General features: G+C 45.3%; 1 protein-coding gene across 1 annotated transcript in view; it reads left to right on the top strand.

Moving 5' to 3' along the window:
• The first annotated feature begins 415 nt into the window (after positions 1-415).
• GALNT18 (polypeptide N-acetylgalactosaminyltransferase 18) overlaps positions 416-23751 on the top strand; it is a 240199-nt gene continuing 216863 nt past the window's right edge. The window contains exon 1 of the mRNA XM_077287257.1: positions 416-800. Coding sequence (XP_077143372.1) covers positions 557-800 — 244 coding nt within the window. The 5' untranslated portion in view covers positions 416-556. The remainder of the gene's footprint in view (positions 801-23751) is intronic.

A 23751-nucleotide genomic window follows, 5' to 3' on the forward strand; every position in this document is an offset into this window, starting at 1 on the left:
CTCCTCACTCACACTCTCTCCTCACTCACATTCTCTTCACGCACACTCTCTCCTCACACTCTCCTCACTCACACACTCTGTCCTCACTCACACTCTCCTCACTCACATTCTCTTCACTCACTCTCTCCTCACACTCTCCTCACTCACATTCTCTTCACTCACATTCTCCTCACACTCTCTTCTCACTCACACTCCCTCACTCACACTCTCTCCTCACTCACATTCTCCTCACTCACACTCTCTCCAGTCTCCTCACACTCCTAGTTCCGCGCAGCGCTCAGCGCAGGAATGTGCGGAGAGAGAAGCAGGTTTATAGTAGCTCCGCCCCTCTCGCTTTTGATTGGACAGGTGTCCGGACACTGAAGCACTGATTGGCCGGGCGAGCTGTCACATGGTGCCCGCTGTGGCCGGACTCCTCTCCTGGAAGCTACCCCGCTCAGTGTGATGAGAAGCGGCGGAGAGTTCTCGCTGCTCCCGGGACCCCCGCTGCCCTAACCGCCGCCCGTACTCTCTGGTCGCCGGGACCCTCAGCCCCGCTCTATGGAGGCAACCGAGGATGCTGTGTACACGGAAAACCAAACCGCTCGTGTCCACCTGCGTCATCCTGAGCGGCATGAGTAACCTGCTGTGCCTGCTCTATGTGGGCTGGGTCACCAACTACATGGCCGGCCTCTACGTGCGGGTACAGGAGCCCCCGGAGCGCCCGAAGATGGAGCCCCCCGAGGACAAAGCCGGGGACACCCTGAGGATCATCGAGCGCCTGGAGCGGCTGGAAAGCGTCATCAACCAGCATATCCAAGGTACCGACTGGAGTACATACTGTGTACATTGTATATACCTCTATATACCGCCTACTACCTCTATATACTGCACCTGCCTGTATATACCGCCTACTACCTCTATATACTGCCATCAACCAGCACATCCAAGGTACCGACTGGAGTATATACTGTGTACATTGTATATACCCGCCTACTACCTCTATATACTGCACCTGCCTGTATATACCGCCTACTACCTCTATATACTGCCATCAACCAGCATATCCAAGGTACCGACCGGAGTACATACTGTGTACATTGTATATACCCGCCTACTACCTCTATATACTGCCATCAACCAGCACATCCAAGGTACCGACTGGAGTATATACTGTGTACATTGTATATACCCGCCTACTACCTCTATATACTGCACCTGCCTGTATATACCGCCTACTACCTCTATATACTGCCATCAACCAGCATATCCAAGGTACCGACCGGAGTACATACTGTGTACATTGTATATACCCGCCTACTACCTCTATATACTGCCATCAACCAGCACATCCAAGGTACCGACCGGAGTACATACTGTGTACACTGTGTATACCTCTATATACCGCCTACTACCTCTATATACTGCACCTGCCTGTATATACCGCCTGCTACCTCTATATACTGCCATCAACCAGCACATCCAAGGTACCGACCGGAGTACATACTGTGTACACTGTGTATACCTCTATATACCGCCTACTACCTGTATATACTGTGTACACTGCCTACTGCCTCTATATACTGCACCTACCTGTATATACTGCCATCAACCAGCACATCCAAGGTACCGACTGGAGTACATACTGTGTACATTGTATATACCTCTATATACCGCCTACTACCTCTATATACTGCACCTGCCTGTATATACCGCCTACTACCTGTATATACTGTGTACACTGCCTACTGCCTCTATATACTGCACCTACCTGTATATACTGCCATCAACCAGCACATCCAAGGTACCGACCGGAGTACATACTGTGTACATTGTATATACCCGCCTACTACCTCTATATACTGCACCTGCCTGTATATACCGCCTACTACCTCTATATACTGCCATCAACCAGCACATCCAAGGTACCGACCAGAGTATATACTGTGTACATTGCATATACCTCCATATACTGCACCTACCTGTGTATACTGTGTACACTGCCTACTGCCTCTATATACTGCCTACTACCTGTATATACTGCTATCAACCAACACATCCAAGGTACAGACCAGAGTATATACCGTGTACACTGTATATCTCTATATACCGCCTACTACCTCTATATACTGTGTACACTGCCTACTGCCTCTATATACTGCCTACTACCTGTATATACTGCCATCAACCAGCACATCCAAGGTCCCGACCGGAATATATATACTGTGTACACTGCATCTGCCTGTTTATACCGCCTACTGCCTGTATACACTGCACCTGCCTCTATATACTGCACCTACCTGTATATACCATCATCAAGCAGCACATCCAAGGTACCGACCGGAGTATATACTGTGTACACTGCACCTACCTGTATATACTGTGAACACTGCACCTGCCTGTATATATTGTGTATACTGCCTACTACCTGTATATACTGCCATCAACCAGCACATCCCAGGTACAGACCAGAGTATATACTGTGTACACTGCCTACTGCATCTATATACTGCACCTGCTTGTATACAGTGTATTACCCGTATATACCATCATCAATCACATCCAAGGTACAGACTGGAGTATATACTGTGTACACTGCACCTGCCTGTATATACCGCCTACTACCTCTATATACTGCACCTACCTGTATATACCATCATCAACCAGTACAGACTGGAGTATATACTGTGTACACTGCACCTACCTGTATCCATTAGCACATCCAAGGTATAAACCCTAATGTATGTGCGCTGTGCTGTGTGCGCTCCCCTACCTGTATATACCACCTCCATCTACCTGTATATAACCCCACACAGTTACTTGTTGGCACAGACGAGCGGCCGCGCTGCAGATCGCACTGCTTACTGTATCCGTCTCTGTAGCAGCACATTGTAGGCGCAGAGCAGCGGAGCCGTCTACTGCTTATTACCTGTATATAGGGATCATCTGTATATACGTGTTCTGTAGTGTACAGGCCGTATACAGGCATTTCCCGCCTTCTGTACACTGTTGTCTGTAGCCCCTTCCCCCTGTATTACTGCTGTATACCGGTCACTACAAGGCTGTATCCGACACCTGGCGCCACAGGTACATCCTCACCGGCGGTGACCCCTCTGCCGCACAGTCTGTATTTCCGGCCCCCCGCACCCTCCTAATAATCCCCGGGGGTCACCTGGTCACACAGTGGGGGTGATGCGTTTATCAAGGTCCTGCTAATTGTGTAACGAAAAGTTCTGCAACTTTTTAACAAACTTTGTATTATTTTCGGGGTCTTGGTCGCTCTTTACTCTTCAACTGCGCCATAGAAAAACCAGACTGATATAGAGGAAAAAAAAAAGGCCAAAGTGGAAAATGGTGCAAAAGCGTAATTCATTTTGCCACAAAACAATAAAATTGCTGGGAGTTGTAGTTTCCTGGCTGATGGTCTTGAGTGTTGGTGATCCCGGTTGTTGCTGTGGGTCGGCGCTGGTTCTCTCCGTTCCTCCGGGACTGCGCTATTTCGAGTCTGGGAAGATGAGTAAATATTTGAGGACGAGCGCGGGATGGAATGATATTTTCACAGCTGGTATTTATGGGCTGAGCACCGGACATGGAGAAGATGATGATTTTCTTTTATTTCTGGGTTATTTGACGTTGTAATATTTGTTTTACTGCTCGGAGAGAATCCGAATTATCTGCAGAGTCGTTACCAAAGAAACAGCCGCGTTCTGATTGGTGGGGGGTATCTGGGATAACGAACCCCAATGTGTCTGAATGGGGCAGATAATTGGCTAAAGGTCAGGACAAGAATAGGAACCCGGGGGCGGCGGTGCGACCGGCGGTGCAGGGGTTACACTGTTCTAACATTTTCTTCCAGAATTTAGTAAGTAAATAATCCTCAGGTTCCTAATATTCTTTGTGTTTCAGTTCCTCCCCAGCTCTGCTTGCTGGCAGTGAATGGGAATATTCTCCTTTCCGTCCCTTCCTATCCCCATTAGTTGCTATGATAATTCCACTCCTTAACTTTATGGTTTTAGTCTTTTCTTCATGACTTATTACTTTAGTCTTGACAACCTGTTTCTGAGGCCTCCGGGCAGTTTTTTTTTTCACATTCCCCGTCAGGTAACGTTGTCCGCGTGTCCAGACAGGATCTGAGATTTTTACAGTTTTGTAAATTCTTGTAGAATCGTCTCTTCTTTTGCCCTTTGTAAAATGAGTGAAATCGAAATCTTTTCTCCTGGCCTAAAAAGCGAATGTGTCACGAGGCATAATAATAAACCGAGAAATAAGAGTTGTTAACCTGATTCTGATGCTTTTTGGGAAACTGCAAACTAATTTGATTAGTTGCATATTGAGTCGAACATCTCTAGTCTCTAATATATAATAAAAAAAAAAGGGTAATCTTGCTTTAACTGAGACCACTGAGCTTCAGAATAGTCTGATACTTCCTGTTCTGCAGAGAGGACTTTTCAGTCGTCTCATTATCGTCAGACAGGATTACAATAGGTAAATCTGCTGTATACAGTAGATAACATAGGTTCCACCATTCCCAATGTGATTTCATAGCTCACCTACTCCTGTACAGTGACAAATAACAGCTATATACTGTAGATAACACAGGATCCACCATTCACAATAGGTGATGTCACAGCTCACCTCCTCCTCCTGTAGAATCACTGATAACACCTCTATATACAGTAGATAACACAGGATCCATCCATTTTTTTTTACATTAATGTTGGCCTTTTTTCCCCATATGAAAAGCTAAAGAAAAAAAAATAAATTTCAAAATCTTGCAATTTTTACCCTGACCACTAGGTCTATTCTAGTCTCATACTTCCGGTCCTACCAGTAAGTTTTCAGCAGTCTCGCTATCATCAGAGGCAGGATTACAATGACTGATAACACCTCTATATACAACTGATAAAGCATCCACCATTCACAATATCTGATGTCACAGCTGACCTCCTCCCCCTCCTGTACAATGACTGGTAACACCTCTATATACAGTAGATAACACAGGATCCTCCATTTACAATAAGTGATGTCACAGCTCACCTCCTCCTCCTCCTGTACAATAACTGATAACACCTCTATATACAGTAGATAACACAGGATCCACCATTCACAATAGGTGATGTCACAGCTCACCTCCTCCTGTACAATGACTGATAACACCTCTATATACAACTGATAAAGCATCCACCATTCACAATATCTGATGTCACAGCTGACCTCCTCCCCCTCCTGTACAATGACTGGTAACACCTCTATATACAGTAGATAACACAGGATCCACCATTCACAATAGGTGATGTAGCAACTCACCTCCTCCTCCTGTACAATGCCTGATAACACCTCTATATACAGTAGATAACACAGGATCCTCCATTCACAATAAGTGATGTCACAGCTCACCACCTCCTCCTCCTGTACAATAACTGATAACACCTCTATATACAGTAGATAACACAGGATCCACCATTCACAATAGGTGATGTCACAGCTCACCTCCTCCTCCTGTACAATGACTGATAACACCTCTATATACAGTAGATAACATAGGATCCACCATTCACAATAGGTGATGTCACAGCTCACCTCCTCCTGTACAATGACTGATAACACCTCTATATACAGTAGATAACACAGGATCCACCATTCACAATAGATGATGTCACAGCTCACCTCCTCCTCCTCCTGTACAATAACTGATAACACCTCTATATACAGTAGATAACACAGGATCCACCATTCACAATAGGTGATGTCACAGCTCACCTCCTCCTCCTGTACAATGACTGATAACACCTCTATATACAGTAGATAACATAGGATCCACCATTCACAATAGATGATATCACAGCTCACCTCATCCTCCTGTATAATGACTGATAACACCTCTATATACAGTAGATAGCACAGGATCCACCATTCACAATAGGTGATGTCACAGCTCACCTCCTCCCTGTACAATGACTGATAACACCTCTATATACAGTAGATAACACAGGATCCACCATTCACAATAGGTGATGTCACAGCTCACCTCCTCCCTGTACAATGACTGATAACACCTCTATATACAGTAGATAACACAGGATCCACCATTCACAATAGGTGATGTCACAGCTCACCTCCTCCTGTACAATGACTGATAACACCTCTATATACAGTAGATAACACAGGAGCCACCATTCACAATAGGTGATGTCACAGCTCACCTCCTCCTGTACAATGACTGATAGCAGCTTTATAGTAGATAACACAGGATCCAACGTGATGCAGTAACATAACTCTCGATACTGCGGAGTAGTTTGTTGTTTTCTTTGCTCTTGATCACGTTGAGATTACTCCATCATAGAACATAATCGTCAGGCCGCCCTGTTGAGCGGAGCCTCCACCAGTTATATAGGAGAAATGCAACAGCTTCTCGCTGCTATAACCCCAGCAGTGATTAAACTGTACGGGTTTTCCTGGCGACGCTTTCTGCTCTGTTGAAATTCTGAATATTCATTGGTTCTAATCTATGCAAATGACAGAGAAACGTGGCGCTTGTAAAGCGATGACGGGGGATCCGGGCTGCGCGCCACCATCACTGTAATGACATTTGTCAAGTCTTTGTTGTGTGGAGCGAAAATCTGCTCGGATATATGGTGGGAACCTGATCGATCTGCAACAGCGAAGATCAACGAGAAAGATAAACATATGGATGTAGACCTAAGATTGGCCGGTGTGAAGAGCTCCGACTGCTGGTAGATTCACTTTGGGTTTTTGGGGGGTTGTTTTTTGCCGCAAGAGAAAATGCACTGATTGCTGCTAGTTTCTAAAAGTGTTGCAAAAACATTGCTTCTTTACTGCAGTGAAAATCTGCCCCACAACTGCAAGGTTTGAACACAGCCTAAGGCTATGTTCACACAGGTTGGTATGGTTTTTTTTTTTTTTCCTCCTTGCATAAACTGCTTTAGGAAACTGGTTTTGGTATTGTGCTTTATTTTTTTGCAGCCTTTTGATTGGACTTTGCCCATTTTACAGCGGATTCCATTAGGATTCGCTTTAAATAATAAGTGAGCTGTCCTTACTTTTTTCCTACCAGGAGTTTTTTTTGTTTTTGTTTTTAACACTCATTCTCAAAAGACTGAACATGAACGTCAACACAGTGTCACTTTCAGGCGGGAACTGCTTGAAAAACTTTTCAGAAAACGCTTCAAAGAATGAACACACATAATTCTATAACAACTCACTGAGCACTTGTTAAAACAAGTGGCCGGTCTATTCTTCTGGCGGGAAAGCTCAAAAGACGCTCGGATGTTTTTTGCCGCGTCTTCCATTGTTTTGCTTAAAAAACAAGCAAAAAGTAAAAAAACTGACAGTGGTTTATTAATTATTCGATGGAGTGAGAAAAAAAATTAGAAAAGTACCCCCTCAAAAAAGCCAACACAAAAGATGTTCCAGGAAAATCTCCAGTTACCTGAAGAGTCTTGTGGGTGATAAACTTTTTGAGTTTGCGCGAGTTGAAAAGATGTTGTGTGCATATAACATGTGTGAGAAAGTGTGTTTCTATTCATTTGTTTGGAAATAAAAAAATAAGTTTTTCAAGTAGTTTTGAAGAAGTTATTTAGGGTACCGTAACTACTTTAAAGGAAATTTACTCCCCAAAAAATCCTCAAACTGTGTGAACTGTGGATTAATAGCTGAGACCCCAGACTGTTACCTTCTATCTGCACTGATACATTGTATCAAACAGGACACTGAAGAGATTTCTGCTGCTGATGTGTATGGACTGGACATGGAGAGGAAGAAAACAACTACAATAACAAAAAACACTTTGTTCACTTTTTTTTTTAAAAAGATTTGTGAAGCTGTTCTGCTCCAAAGTCAGCATCCAAGTATATGAAGGAGTTTTAGATGTGGATTTTGCAGCGGATTTTCTTTTTCCAAATCCATGACAAAAAGTGAAAATATCTGTATGAGTTTCGTCTTTGAATTGCTTTTATCAATGGTGAGGACTTGATACTCAAGGTCTATTAGATGAGAAAGATAATATAAAGCTTTGGTCTTCTATCTCTCCAGCTGTGATGGAACTACTACTCTCAGCATGCCCTGACAGGCTATGCATGCGGTTTTGCTACAGATTGAAGACGACTTCCATAAGGTCCCATATAAGATTTCCCGTCACCGGCCGCCTCTTTACCGCCACGCGTGGGGACGTCCGCGCTGTATGAAGACATGACGGCCATAATGTAATCTTGCCTCCTCTTGTCTCCGCCGCCAAACAAATCTGTATTGTGACCAGCGGAGCGGACGAGTCGCACATAAGAAAGATGTTCTTGTTTTTTGAGAATGCGAGCGCCTGGTGAAATAATTTTTCTTTCTCATTAGCGCCCATTAATCTCCAGTACTTATTTCACCTCTCCTCGCCATTTATCGTTGCCGTGATGTACGAGCGATGTCTCCCACCACGACAAGCGCCAAACACGCCGCTGATTAATGCAGGAATACTTTTAATGTCAGAGTGTGCTTGTTCTTATTTCCAGCAAGTAAATGCATATTTATTGACGCGTAATTTCCCATCGCGCTTCGAGGACTTTCATTTAGCAGAATGTATTTTTCTCCGCTCGTCAGCATCTCGTTTATTACTCGGGGCAGGACCGCTCTGCTTATACATTTTCTGCAAAAGCCATCATTTATTTTCCTTTTTTGTTTTTGTTACAATGCATCAAGTCTGATTCTATCAGGATGAATGCAATAATAACATTGGGGAAGGGGAGGCAGAAGAAATGTGCGCTGACACTTGGGGGCACCCGTACCATTGCATGCTGGGAGGAAGATCAATACTGTGTTCAGGTTCTATCCATCCTGCTAATGTTTGTCCAAAGGGGCCGTCATTGTCCGATATACTCTTATTAGGGAATTATTAAAAAAAAAAAAAAAGTGGTTGGGGGTCTCCCATTCATCTACTATATAATTGTCTAAGGTCCACTTCCGTCTTTCTGTCTGTCCTTCTGTCTGTCTTTCTTTCGGTCACTGAAATCCCAAGTCGCTGATTGGTCGCGGCAAAACAGCCGCGACCAATCAGCGACGGGCACAGTCCGGCGGCAAAATGGCCGCTCCTTACTCCCCGCAGTCGGTGCCCGCTCCATACTCTTTCCCCCCCCCAGTCAGCGCTCACACAGGGTTAATGGCAGCATTAACGGACCGCGTTATGCCGCGGTGTAACACACTCCGTTAACACTGCTATTAACCTGTGTGGCCAACTTTTTTACTATTGATGCTGCCTATGCTGCATCAATAGTAAAAAGATCTAATGTTAAAAATAATAAAAAAAATAGTTATATACTCACCGTCCTTCGGCCCCTCGGATCCAGAACCGGCCTTTCCCGCTCCTCGCGAAGCTCCGGTGACCGCTCCATGCATTGCGATCTCGCGAGACCGCAACGTCACATCTCGCGAGACCGCATTGCACTCTTGGGACCGGAGCATGCGAGGAGCATCGGTAAACGCTTCGCTTGGATCTGGGGCCAACGGAAGGTGAGTATAGAACTATTTTTTTTATTTTCTTTATTTTTTTTTTTTAACAGGGATATGATGCCCACATTGCTATATACTGCGTGGGCTGTGCAAATATACTGCGTGGGCTGTTGTGAATTCTGCTCTTGGGTTCCCTCCGGTGGTTGTTGATAGTAATGCAATTGTCCCTGGGTTGCAATCCTGGGCAGGTGTCCCTGCTGATTGCAGCTCTGACTGGGATATTTAGGTGTGCAGGATTCATTAGCCCTTGCCAGTTGTCCATTGTTCTTGGAGGTTTTGCATCTCTGTCTGGTTCCTCCTGCCCTGCTGCCAAATCAGCAAAGATAAGTGTCTGGTTTTTGTTTCTACAGCACACATGCTGTGTGCTTTACAATTCAGTGCTATTCATGGTTTTTTCTTGTCCAGCTTAGACTGTGTTTGGATATTTTCAGTCAAGTTGGATTCTCAGGAGAAGCAGATATACATTCCATGTCTTTAGTTAGATGGTGGAATTTTTGTATTATCTGCTGTGGATATTTTTAGGGTTTTAATACTGACCGCTTAGTATTCTGTCCTATCCTTTCCTATTTAGCTAGCGTGGCCTCTTTTGCTAAATCCTGATTTCTGCCTGCGTGTGTCTTTTCCTCTAATACTCACAGTCAATATTTGTGGGGGGCTGCCTATCCTTTGGGGTTCTGCTCTGAGGCAAGATAGAATTCCCATTTCCATCTATAGGGGTATTTAGTCCTCCGGCTGTGTCGAGGTGTCTAGGATGTGTTAGGTACACCCCACGGCTACTTCTAGTTGCGGTGTCAGTTTAGGGTTTGCGGTCAGTACAGGTTCCAACTACTCCTGAGAAAGTCCCATGTGGCTCCAAGGTCACCAGATCATAACAGTGGGCTGTGGAAATATACTGCGTGGGCTGTGGAAATATACTGCGTGGGCTGTGTTATACACTGCGTGGGCTGTGTTATACACTGCGTGGCCGGCCGCGAACAATCAACGACAAGCGCAGTCCGGCTGCGAATTGCCGCGGGATTTGAACCACGCTTTGCTAATTGGTCACGGCCGTCCGAATCCTGTGTATTCAATGTATTATTCTAAAATCTTCATAAAACTACATACATATTCTAGAATACCCGATGCGTTAGAATCGGGCTACCATCTAGTATAATATATTGTACTTAAAAGTTAGAGATTAAATTTTCATACCGGCCATTGGGGCTTTTTCAGACTCTTAACTTCCAATTGTTTCAGGAAATTTACATGAATATAAGCCACGATGAACAGAAAAGTGTCTTATGTATTGAAGCATCTAATGAGCTTGTGAAAAAGTCATTGTGAAGGGTGGGGGAGCAGGTGATATGTGATATCATCTATTGTGAATGGTGGATCCTGTGTTATCTACTGTATATAGAGGTGTTATCAGTCATTATACAGGAGGGGGAGGTGAGCTGTGATATCACCTATTGTGAATGGTGGATCCTGTGTTATCTACTGTATATAGAGGTGTTATCAGTCATTGTACAGGAGGGGGAGGAGGTGAGCTGTGACATCAGATATTGTGAATGGTGGATGCTTTATCAGCTGTATATAGAGGTGTTATCTGTCATTGTATCCTGCCTCTGATGATAGCGAGACTGCTGAAAACTTACTGGTAGGACAGGAAGTATGAGACTAGAATAGACCTAGTGGTCAGGGTAAAAATTGCAAGATTTTGAAATTTATTTTTTTTCTTTAGCTTTTCATATGGGGAAAAAAGGCCAACATTAATGTAAAAAAAACCCAAAACCTGATTTAAATAATAGGTCATTCTCTTAACACATTCCCTTTAGTGGAGGGTGGCCCCATCGATCGTCTATCTGGAGGACCCCGCATGCCCTCTTTCTTCATGAACAGCATATTGATGAGTGGACACTGTGTAATACTTTATTCATCCAGTGATGGCGCTGCAGGGGAATTCAACACTTGTTGCTAGGTTCTGTAACAGATCCCAGGTGATTGCCAGGGATCAGAGCAGTGGAATTTCACATGATTGGAAAAAAAAAAATGCAATTTTGTGCGCACCTAAAACTTAGCAACTGATGTTTTTGCGCCAGCTCTGCTAACTTTGTCCCTATGACAACACTTTGTCTTAATATTTTCAGTTTTGTCAAAGGACGTCGCAGCAGCCAATTCTCCTATTTCGTGTCCATTTACCTATAGTGAGGCCCAGTATACCTTGGTGTTGGAGATCAAAAGCAGGAAGTGTTGTCACAGGGGCAAAGCCATAAGGGCTGTCCCACACGTCCAGATAATTCCGGTACCGGAATAAATCGGTACCGGAGTTATCCGTGTCCGTGTGCCTGGGAACTCACGGAGGCCATACCTGCGGCACACGTGTGCTGCCCGTATGGCGAGTGGGTACCACACGGAGCGTGTGGTACCCACTCTGCATGGTGCTGAAGCTGCGATTCATATCATCCCTGCAGCAACGTTTGCTGCAGGGAAAATATGAAGAATAGTGTTTAAAATAAAGATCCATGTGTCCGCCGCCCCCCCACCCCCTGTGCGCCCCCCCCGCTGGTCAGAAAATACTTACCCGGGTCCCCCGTCGGCTGTCGCTCCTTCCTGGTCTGGCCGCGGCTTACTGTATGCGGTCACGTGGGGCCGCTCATTTACACTCATGAATAGGCGGCTCCGCCCCTATTGGAGGTGGAGCCACATATTCATGAGTGTAATCGGCCGCATACAGTAGAGAAGCCGCGGCCAGACCAGGAAGGAGCGACTGCCGACGGGGGATCCGGGTGAGTATTTTCTGACCAGCGGGGGGGCGCACAGGGGGTGGGGGGGCGGCGGACACATGGATCTTTAGTTTAAACACTATCATTCATATTTTGTCTATAGCAAACGCTGCTGCAGGGAACATATGAATCGCGGCTTCAGCACCATGTGGGGGGGACAGCGCTTACTGTAGCGCTGTCTCCGGCACGCACACGGACCCCAGACGGAGAATGTCCGTGTGAGGTCCGTGTTTTACGCGGACCCATTGACTCTATTGGGTCCGTGTAATCCGTGCGCTCCCACGAACACTGACATGTCTCCGTGTTTGGCACACGGAGACACGGTCCGCACACGGTCCGCACAAAATCAATGACATCTGAACAGATGCATTGATTTTTATGGGTCTACGTGTGTCAGTGTCTCCGGTACGGGAGGAAACTGTCACCTCACGTACCGGAGCCACTGACGTGTGAAACCGGCCTAAAGAAGCTGTGAGAAGGGCTAGAACGTGAATTTGACACTTTGAGATTTTAGCGATGCCGCTCTAAATTGAGACCCATCAATGACCGCATGATGGGGAAGCCAAATTGTGCACCCATTGTGGTGGGCGGAGGATCAGCCTTGGGTGGTCTTAGATTTTAGGTCTTTTTAATTACTAATTCCTTATAAAACGTATTTTGGGGGTTAACCCTGTAAAACCTCCCAGGAGACAGAATCTATTCTGGATGATGGAGTTTAATTCAAGGATCTCATTTATAGTAATAATCCAGGAAAGATGCATTAAAGTCCCTGACGTCCGTGCTGCCAATTGGACCCCACCAGTTCTAGTAATTGGTACCGTAGCTTTAAGACTGAGGTCGTTAACAGTTAAACTGTCTGGTAAACATCCCCACCACAATTATGCAATTAATCACCTTTTAATAATTTACTTTGTGGCTCTTCCCTCCAGAAGTGTCCAGAATACTGAGCACCGAGCCCCCTGATAATGAACGCTGCTAAATACTCCGAAAAAAAAAAAATCTGAACTGCGGCCAAATCTCCGTGAATTGCATTATTCCAGTGTGAAATGTCACCTCCTAATAAGACGCCGTTATCGGGAATTAAAGGGCTTGTCGTTCCGCTCTGGGCTTCAGAGTCTTCTGTTCGTGTGAACCGTATGTGTCACCTCTGAGGGGGCAGCGGCGACGATCGGGGCACAGAGGGCCAGGAACGGTTAGAAAAGTGTCTGATTTATTTACTATTTAAAAAAGTTTATTAAAGCGGATCTGTCACTATATGTAATACAAAGTTCATATATTATGGAAAAGATCTTTTGTAGCTTATGAGGCTGGTGTACTTACTGTGAAAATCCATGTCTGAGCCGCTGTATAATCCTGATGTTGAAATGAGCGTTTTATGAGTCTAATTAAAGTGTAATAAAAGTTAAGGAGCCCAATATTCCATCTCCCTCGCACCCACCCAAGCCTGACTGACCGCTGCAGCTTGTACTGAGCAGTGTGAGATGCCAACAGCAGCAAGAAGGGGGGACAGTGAGGAGCTGTGAGTAAGGCTAGGTTGGCACAGAATCAGTCTAAACTTTGAATTAGAATTACATTGCAATTCTGATATTGATTTTCAAAGGAAGTACACCAGCCTCATTAGGGCTAAGTGATCAGTTTTAAATGTAATCCAGTTTGTAATGTGAAATCTGATGGATGCACTGTAATATTGTGAAACCGTGGCAGAGAATGTTTTTTTTAAATGAAGGCTTTATTAAAACTGTGTGTTTCAGAGTTGATCTAACTGCTTCATCAGGACGATACCCAGTGAAGGAGTTTGATCAACTCTGAAATGTGTAGTTTTAATAAAGTCTCCACTTGTCTCTGGATCACGATGTCAAACTCAAATACCGTATTTTCTGGTGTATAAGACGACTGGGCGTATAAGACGACCCCCAACTTTTCCATATAAAATATGGAATTTGGGATATGCCCGCTGTATAAGTCATCTTATACGCCCAGTCATCTTATACGGCGTGTGGTTCCCAGGGTCTGGAGGAGAGGAGACTCTCCTTCAGGCCCTGGGATCCATATTCATGTTAAAAATAAAGAATAAAAATAAAAAATATGTATATACTCACCCCTCCGAGAAGCCTGGCTGTCACCGCTGCAAGCGTCTGCCTCCGTTCCTAAGAATTGCAGAGCATGAAGGACCCTCGATGACGTCGCAGTCCTGTGATTGGTCCGTGACCGCTCATGTGACCGGTCACCTGACCGTGACGTCATCGAAGGTCCTTCACGCTCTGCAATTCTTAGGAACGGAGGCAGACGCTTGCAGCGGTGACAGCCAGGCTTCTCGGAGGGGTGAGTATATACATATTTTTTATTTTTATTCTTTATTTTTTACATGAATATGGATCCCAGGGCCTGAAGGAGAGTCTCTTCTCCTTCAGACCCTGGGAACATCCAGGATCGCTCCCTGCACACGCCGTACCTGGCGTATAAGACGACCCCCGACTTTTGGGACAATTTTTAGGGGTTAAAAAGTCGTCTTATACGCCGGAAAATACGCAGAGGCCAAAATTAAAAGTTTGGACAAAGTTGCGGGCCAACCTCGATATTTATATTAAAAAAAAAAAAAAGTAAAAAAAAATTATTCTACAATTTGAAACAGGTTTTCCTCATGAACTATTAACTTTTGTATATGAAACAAACAGGGTTTTCCCACAAACAAAGTACATTTTGGAAAATAGTGCTTAGAATAAAATATTGGAATTATATAATGTTATGTAAGAGCCGTGAAAAGCATATGGCCCAATGGCCTAAATTAAAGGGAGGCTGTCACCAGGTTTGACCGATGTGAGATATGACCACCACCTTTCAGGCCTGATATTCTGCACTCTCTATTGCTGTATATATGCCCCCATCCCAACCAGCAATGCCAGAAAAAGACCTTTTATTATACTCACCTGGGGGGTGGTTGGTCCAGTCCAAGGGTTGTTGCTGGTCTTGGTCTGGCGCTTCACTTCTTGCTTCGTGTGGATGACGCGTCCCTACGACACCCCTCAGACTGGAGTGGCCCCCCAGGTGTGTATTTTAAAAGGTCTTTTCTGGTCTTGCAGGTCGGGTTGGGGGCAGATATACAGCATTATAGAATTCTGTATATCAGGCCTGAAAGGAGGTGTCCTTATCTCATATCTGTCCAACCTGGTGATAGGTTTCTTTTAAATATGTATATGTAATAACAAAGGATAAAATGCCTTAAATAATACAGATAAAGTATGATGCCAACAGAAGGCATCCATACAGTATAATGGCCCCACATAGCTCTTCATACAGTATAATGGCCCCATATAGCTTTCCATACAGTATAATGGCCCCACATAGCTTTCCATACAGTATAATGGCCCCACATAGCTCTCCATACAGTATAATAGCCCCACATAGCTCTTCATACAGTATAATGGCCCCATATAGCTTTCCATACAGTATAATGGCCCCACATAGCTCTCCATACAGTATAATGGCCACACATAGCTCTCCATACAGTATAATGGTCCCACATATCGCTTCATACAGTATAATGTGCCCCACATAGCGCTTCATACAGTATAATAGCCTTACATAGTCCTCCATACAATATAATGGTCCCACATAGCGCTCCATACAGTATAATCAACCCCACATAGCGCTCCATACAGTATGAGCCCCGCATAGAGCTTCATACAGTATAATGGCCTCACATAGTCCTCCATACAGTATAATGGGCCCCACATAGCGTTCCTTTCCCTGGATAATGGCCCCACATAGCGTTCCATACAGTATAATGGCCCCACATAGCGCTCCATACAGTATAATAAGCCCCATTAAAAACAACAAATCCTCTGCCCGTTCCTCCACTGCTCCGGTTTCTTCATGGTGTCTTCAGATCCTCTGCACATCTTAGTGCATCGCGCTCGTTATGATGACATCGCGTCCGCTGTGCTGAGACGTCAGACGCAGAGGGGAAATTATGAGAGAAGGAGCTTCAGCTGAAGTTCCCTGTGTTGAAAGTGTGATGCCAGGCGTGAGACCTGCTCAGTGTCAGGGACAAGTATACAGGGGGTACCTACCCGGCGTTGTGGGTCAGATACGCTCACCCTGCGGTCCAGATACGCTCACCCTGCGGGCCAGAGCTTGACATATGTGACCTATATATCCACAGGTTGCGCCCGTATGAGTTTTTGTGATACTCTGTTCTGGTTCTCTCGAGTCCTGGTGCTATTGGTCGGAGCTGCAGCCCTTTCTGAGGGTCTAACCTTGGTCTGACAGTGTTGTGCCTGACCTGCTACCATAAACCGAGCATACTGGTTCAGACATGGAGCTCTTCTCTTCGTGACCTGTGTAATTTCTCTGTCTCTGCCGAGCTCTGCAGTGTTTGCCGGATGGAAAGACCTCAACCTGCGATTTCACTTCTGCCACACTGCATCGTCTCGGAGGGACTGAGTTCTCCGGAAAGTGATGGACGGCGCTCGGATCTCATCTTCTGTTTTGGCTTAAGGCCCCGTTGTAGGAAAGTAACGTCTGGGCTGACGTGATGGAACATCCAGCAGCAGAAGAAACTCATCTGGGGGCAACATCCAATCACCCCCCCCAAAATGTTGTAATACAAAAACGGTCCCAGTAGAAGTCCTACGTCCTCTTAAAGGGATTGTCGACAAATAAAAAAAGTATTTTTCTAGAAGTGGCGCCCCCCTCTTCTCCATGGTTGCATATGGTATTACAGCTCATCGCAGTCCACAGTTAACTTTTCAGATACAGAAAAAAAATTGCTGAATTTTAAGTGATAAGTCACGAGTAGGAGATGTAATCTGTTATCTTCTCCGAACACCCAGTCCCTTCTGTATGGGAACAGAGGCTTCATCACTCTGTAATGCTGTAGATTGTAGATTTTCATAAGGAAAAGTTTGGGGAACATGATGAAGCTTTAATGGTGGACACGTCGGTCTTCAATCAAGTTTCTAAAACTAATCCTGTCCATGACTGTTATACTGGATCAGTTTGCATACTGACTGCTCTCGCGCCCTCCTCTTTCTCGCGCCCTCTTCTTTCTCGCGCCCTCATCTTTCTCGCGCCCTCATCTTTCTCGCGCCCTCCTCTTTCTTGCGGTAAGGATCTGACCACAGAGACCCTGATCTGACTAGCTTCATAGAGATAAATCCCCGCATCACCGCACATCGCCGCCATAGTGGTAGTCACCCAGCTTTCCTGGGAGCAGAAAAGACTGAAGAAACTGATAAATCCAAATTTTATGAGTTTGACAAGATGACGACATCTCAAGGTCTTACTGGGGATTCTTTGTGTGTAATTAGCTGTGAGTGACGTCTCCCCAGGGTCGCTGCTCTTATATTGAGCTCTGAATAATATATGTCTGTCTCGGTTCTTGTCCCCGGGACACTGAAGCTGTCGTGCTTCATTCCTGCACAGTGTAACGCTGGTGCAGCGATGGCGATGATCAGCACTGATACAGGGTGGAATACTGCATGGTCTTTAATTAAAGAAAATCCTTGTGGGGGGTTTAAGTCTAAGAAATGATACCCCCTCCCCCTCTAGTACAAGACTCATCGGGCAGCTCCTCGCCAAGATGCATGACATTAAAGTAACTAGAAATATGCAAAAATATGTAAATTATGTAAATATTATGGGAAATATACATTTTATGGAGTTGCTCTTGTGTAGACTGATGTTGTGGTTGCTACATGTTGTTTCTAAAGGGAAACCAACACCAAGATAAACCCATTATATAAGGGCGACTAATACTAATGAGTGATGTTGTGCCCACTAATTGGCATAATGAAATTTTAGGGAGTAACATTACATTACCGATCCTGAGTTACATTCCGTATTATACCCCAGAGTTGCACTCACTATTCTGCTGGTGCAGTCACTGTGTACATACATTACATTACTGATCCTGAGTTGCATCCTGTATTATACCCCAGAGCTGCACTCACTATTCTGCTGGTGCAGTCACTGTGTACATACATTACATTACTGATCCTGAGTTGCATCCTGTATTATACCCCAGAGCTGCACTCACTATTCTGCTGGTGCAGTCACTGTGTACATACATTACATTACTGATCCTGAGTTACCTCCTGTATTATACTCCAGAGCTGCACTCAGTATTCTGCTGGTGCGGTCACTGTGTACATACATTACTGATCCTGTACTGATCCTGAGTTACCTCCTGTATTATACTCCAGAGCTGCACTCAGTATTCTGCTGGTGCAGTCACTGTGTACATACATTACATTACTGATCCTGTACTGATCCTGAGTTACCTCCTGTATTATACTCCAGAGCTGCACTCACTATTCTGCTGGTGCAGTCACTGTGTACATACATTACATTACTGATCCCGAGTTACATCCTGTATTATACTCCAGAGCTGCATTCACTATTCTGCTGGTGCAGTCACTGTGTACATACATTACATTACTGATCCTGAGTTACATCCTGTATTATACCCCAGAGTTGCACTCACTATTCTGCTGGTGTAGTCACTGTGTACATACATTACTGATCCTGTACTGATCCTGAGTTACATCCTGTATTATACCCCAGAGCTGCACTTACTATTCTGCTGGTGTAGTCACTGTGTACATACATTACATTACTGATCCTGTACTGATCCTCAGTTACATTCTGTATTATACTCCAGAGCTGCACTCACTATTCTGCTGGTGCAATCACTGTGTAGATACATTACTGATCCTCTACTGATCCTGAGTTACATCCTGTATTATACCCCAGAGTTGCACTCACTATTCTATTGGTGCAGTCACTGTGTACATACATTACTGATCCTGAGTTACCGTATTTTCCGGCGTATAAGACGACTGGGCGTATAAGACGACCCCCCAACTTTACCAGTTAAAATATAAAATCTTCTTAAAAGTCGGGGGTCTTCTTATACACCCTATGTCGTCTTATAGGGCCGGTGAATAGGTGCCTTTTGGGGGGGGGGGGGGGGGAGTGATCCTGATGACGAGGGGGCGTCTCACAGGAAAGTGAGTATCCCCCATTACCTTATCGTAGCGGTGCAGCGTGGGGGTCTCAGTGCTGGGAGTGGCGGCGGCGGCGGCTGCTGTGCTCTGGTGCGGCGGCTGCTGTGCTCTGGTGCGGCGGCTCCTCTTCTGTGTGGGGCCTCTGTGCTGTGGGGTGGCGGTGGCGGCGGCATATCTTTATCCAGTTGGGGCTCCTCCGGCATCTCCTTAGCCCTGGAGGCCCCGCCGCAACTCCATCGGTGCAATGCAGCGGCCATTTTCCCGGAGGCAGCTCAATAGGTGCGATGCGGTGGCCTCCGGGAAAATGGCCGCTGCTCAGATTCAGATCTCGTCCCGAAATCTCGGGACACGAGATCTGAATCTGAGCAGCGGCCATTTTCCCGGAGGCCACCACATTGCACCGATGGAGTTGCGGCGGGGCCTCCAGGGCTAAGGAGATGCCGGAGGAGCCCCAACTGGATAAAGATACGCCGCTGCCGCCGCCACCCCACAGCACAGAGGCCCCACACAGAAGAGGAGCCGCCGCACCAGAACACAGCAGCCGCCGCCGCTCCCAGCACTGACACCCCCACGCTGCACCGCTAGGATAAGGTAATGGGGATTACTCACTTTCCTGTGAGACGCCCCCTCGTCATCAGGATCACTCCCCCTCCCCACCCGCCATATACACCGGCGTACAAGACGATTCCCGGCGTATAAGACGACCCCCGACTTTTAAGAAGATTTTCGGGGGTTAAAAAGTCGTCTTATACGCCGGAAAATACGGGTACATCCTGTATTCTGCTCCAGAGCTGCACTCACTATTCTGATGATTATTAGAAAGTCAGCAAGCTTGTAGACAGCTGTGACCCATACAACAAAAGTTCTAATACTGAGGAGCAGTCCCTTTTTCCTGAATGACGTGACTTGATGTCAGGACGCCGCTCTCCATATTGGAGGTCTCGGACTCCCATGTGACAGTAGCAGCACAGACTGAAGTCTATTCGCTCATGATTCATTTTTTCGGTATCTTGGCAGCAGTGCGGCGTCTGATCTGACACGACCGGCGCGGGGCCATGAGGCTGCGTTTGGTGGAGTGCACCCTTCCCAGCTCTCGCCTCTCATCATGTAGAGGGTTCGCTCTCAGATGATGACCCGGTAAGCTGCCGGCACTGCTGGACCCTCATTATCTCTCCCGCACATGTTCCAAAAACTCTCCAGTCTGCAAAAACATATGGTGTCCGGGACACGAGGCCTGGCAGCCGCCTCCATCCATGTACCGTGTTGACTAAATGGAACGAAAGATTAATTAGTTTACTCCGTCTAATTGATGATGAGCTCGTCTTGTCAGGAATATTTGCTCATTTAAGGTAATTATTTGAGATTTTTAATTGAGAGATCAGCCTGAAGTCAGCGCTCCGCACTTCTGACCCTGCGCCTGTGCAGCATCTGTGCCCTGTGCAGCTGGTCCATGACAATCTTATAAAGGGTCGGTGTATTTTTATGTTTATTAAAGAAAAAAGCCTACAGTTTTACTTTTTGTGTAAATCAATATTCCAAACAAATGTACAAAACTTTGTAACATTTTGTGGGGGGGATGATTGTTTTGTTCGCTTTTTTTGAACTTTTCATTAACTCTGACAAATCTACCTTGCTCCAGATACAGACTCGTGATGCTACTTTCCAATAAGTGCTTAATTCTTCCCCTGGTGCTGGATTCACAGCTACGCTACTGAATACCCAAGTATGACATTTTCCATACTCCGGCTTCTGAACAATGCTCTACATAGAGGCAAGCGAGTAGGAATCCCTCATGTATGCATATGATATGCTGTGTAAGGCAGATATAATAGCAAATACTCTGTACCCACTAGCTCAGAGACTGCTGCATATTCGAGAGCGGAAAATTGTTGAAGAATTCAGGATACAAGTCAATAATGGCCAGAAATAGTGGAATTCCTCATGTACTCACACAACAGATCATTGTCAAGTTACACTTATTCTTTAGTTCTAAGGGGTAATGTTTCTCTTTGTAGAGAGTGACATGCCAATGTAAAGAGATTGTAGGCCATGTAATGCTCCTCTGGGAAATAAAATATGCAAATTACCTCTTCATAGAAGGTCTTGTACTGGAGGTAGCAATCCTAAAAGTCAATGTTGATCCTTTAACGAACCTTGCCGCATGACTTAGGCTAAAAGCCAAACCAGAATCTCAATTTTTCAGACTCGTATTTCAGGCTTTTTGCCCCTCCTCAGGGCAAAGCAAGAGATCTGATTTGACTGTATAAGATGCCTATGAATGTGGTTTAAGGGGTGAGTGATGTGCCTAAGTTGCCAATGTAAGGAGACTTATAGGCCATGGAATGCTCCTCTGGGAAATTAAAAAGCAAATTGCTTCTTTAGAGAGAAGGACTTGAACTGAAATCAATATCTTGCTTTATGCTGAGTAGGGTGAACAACCCGAAACGCGTGTCTGCAAATTGAGATTCTGGTTTGGCTTTTAGTCCAGTTTGTACTGTTGCTTTGTGTTAGTGTGTCAGTGCAGGTCAGCGCAATATTAATCCAGATTGAGATTGTTATTTGCGCTGTCGCTGCTCGTCTGTGTTGTAACACTGTAGCGAGCTCATCCGCTGTATGAGCAGGCCGATCCAAGAAATGCAGCAGCTTTAGCAACATCCACAATTTGTATTGAAGCCATCTTTACAAGGTATCCCGTGCCAAGTGACTGCGTTCCTCCAGAGTCCTGTCTCTGCTGAGCGATGACCTCTCACGTAAATGCCGCTGGAATGAACTTGCAGAGAATAATACATCGGCTTAAAAAAAAAAAGGAAAAGGCAATTGCGGCTTCTGTCCGTGGTAGAACCACTTGCTTAGGGCAGAGTATTTAACCTGCTAATTATCTCTTTGATTGACTATCTACCTACTGAATGATTGTGAGGCTGTGACAGCGATTGCATTGTGCGAGCCAGCAGCGCTCTGTGTGAGGGCGTGAGGACGCCTCATTGAAATGCACACAATAATCCGAATGCTAATGCGGCAGGAAACGTGCAAAATGTGATACATTATGGACGGATTAGGTCCCTTCGATTTTTGGATTTCATTAATGCACTGCGGACAAGGGATGGGGCTCATGGGGTCACTGTGTGCTTCATATGTAGCACCCCACTCCTTCCTCTGGTCCCAGAGCCAAGAAGACCACCCTTATAGTAAATCAACATGGGACTTATCCTCTGCAGTGGATCTCGGGATGCCCTTTGATTTCGAGGGAGATACGATGACTGCAGAGGGGTCTGTAGGGGTAACTGAGGGTCTTCTGCCATGGAGCCTGCATGTGCATTTGGAGACTGTTAAAAGTAGCAGTCGGCTGAGCCAGCTTTTGGAAGTGTATGGCCACCTTTTAGAGCCACTCACTGAGAAAATGCGTGGACCGTGCATCCAGATTTTTTTTCAGGGTCAAGTCTTCTTAAGCTGCACTGCTTGTAACTAAACCAAGTCACCCAAGAGTCTGAATCATAGACGTTTAAAGCCTAGAGACCCCTTTAATGCGGGAGAAGTATTTTCACAAATATTAGTGGTTTCCTTAAGTTAATAAAATTTCTCTAAATTTCACTCTGCAATCTTCATTCCTTCATGTTTTAGACCCACTGATATGCAGTTTGCAGCCTGATCTAAGTTTTAAATTTTCTCTCCTAGTAATATAGGCTGGATGTGAAGCCGATGTATATTCAGGGTGCTTAACTTAATTGCTCGTCAAATGCATTCCCTTTTTTTCCTACAGCCTGCTTTTCTCTGCCCTCCAAGAGACTGTAGATACTTTCTCCTCTTTCTACGTTGTGGAGATCTGTGTACAACCCTCTCCCTGGTGCTGTCTTTAACACGGAGAGAAAAGAGGGGGGAAAAGCAGAGTAGGAGTTGTGGTGCATTTGTAACATATCACTCGGTTAGATAAATGACTTGGATACTCTGCTGGGGCAAAATGGTGTAAACTTGTTAAATGGGATAATTATGCAGCGCCGTAAGCTTATCAGTGTTTTTGTCCTGTGCTTTAACCGCTCGCAATTTAGCAGGAACCGGTCCAGCGTCCAGATGTCAGACACAGCCCAAGGACCCTGGGTAAAGGCAGAAACTGTCTATTGCTGCTTCTGTCTTCTGTTACACTGGCTGAGTGAGTGCAGTAGTGTTCACAAACATCAGAAAAAGAAAAAAAATAAAAAATAAAAAGCACATATGCTGCATTCATGCATTTGAGGCTAATAACAATTTTTACTCTTCGGTTTCATTAAAAACCGTTGCACCGTTTTGGCTTTTCTGAGCTCTTTGTTTCTCGGCACATTCAACTTTGCTGTGGTCTGTGATCATAAATCAGGTGCTATCTCCCTGTCAGTCCATCATTGCGAACTCACTGATGGATTCTCAGTTAAATCATTCTGCAGCCAGCAATGTACAGTGCAACACTTTGGCTATAGAAGAGAAACGGGGCAGATTTTGTAATGAAACCCAATTGCCAAAAGGAT

This window comes from Ranitomeya variabilis, chromosome 2 (assembly GCF_051348905.1).
Source record: "Ranitomeya variabilis isolate aRanVar5 chromosome 2, aRanVar5.hap1, whole genome shotgun sequence".
Taxonomy (NCBI): Eukaryota; Metazoa; Chordata; class Amphibia; order Anura; family Dendrobatidae; genus Ranitomeya; species Ranitomeya variabilis.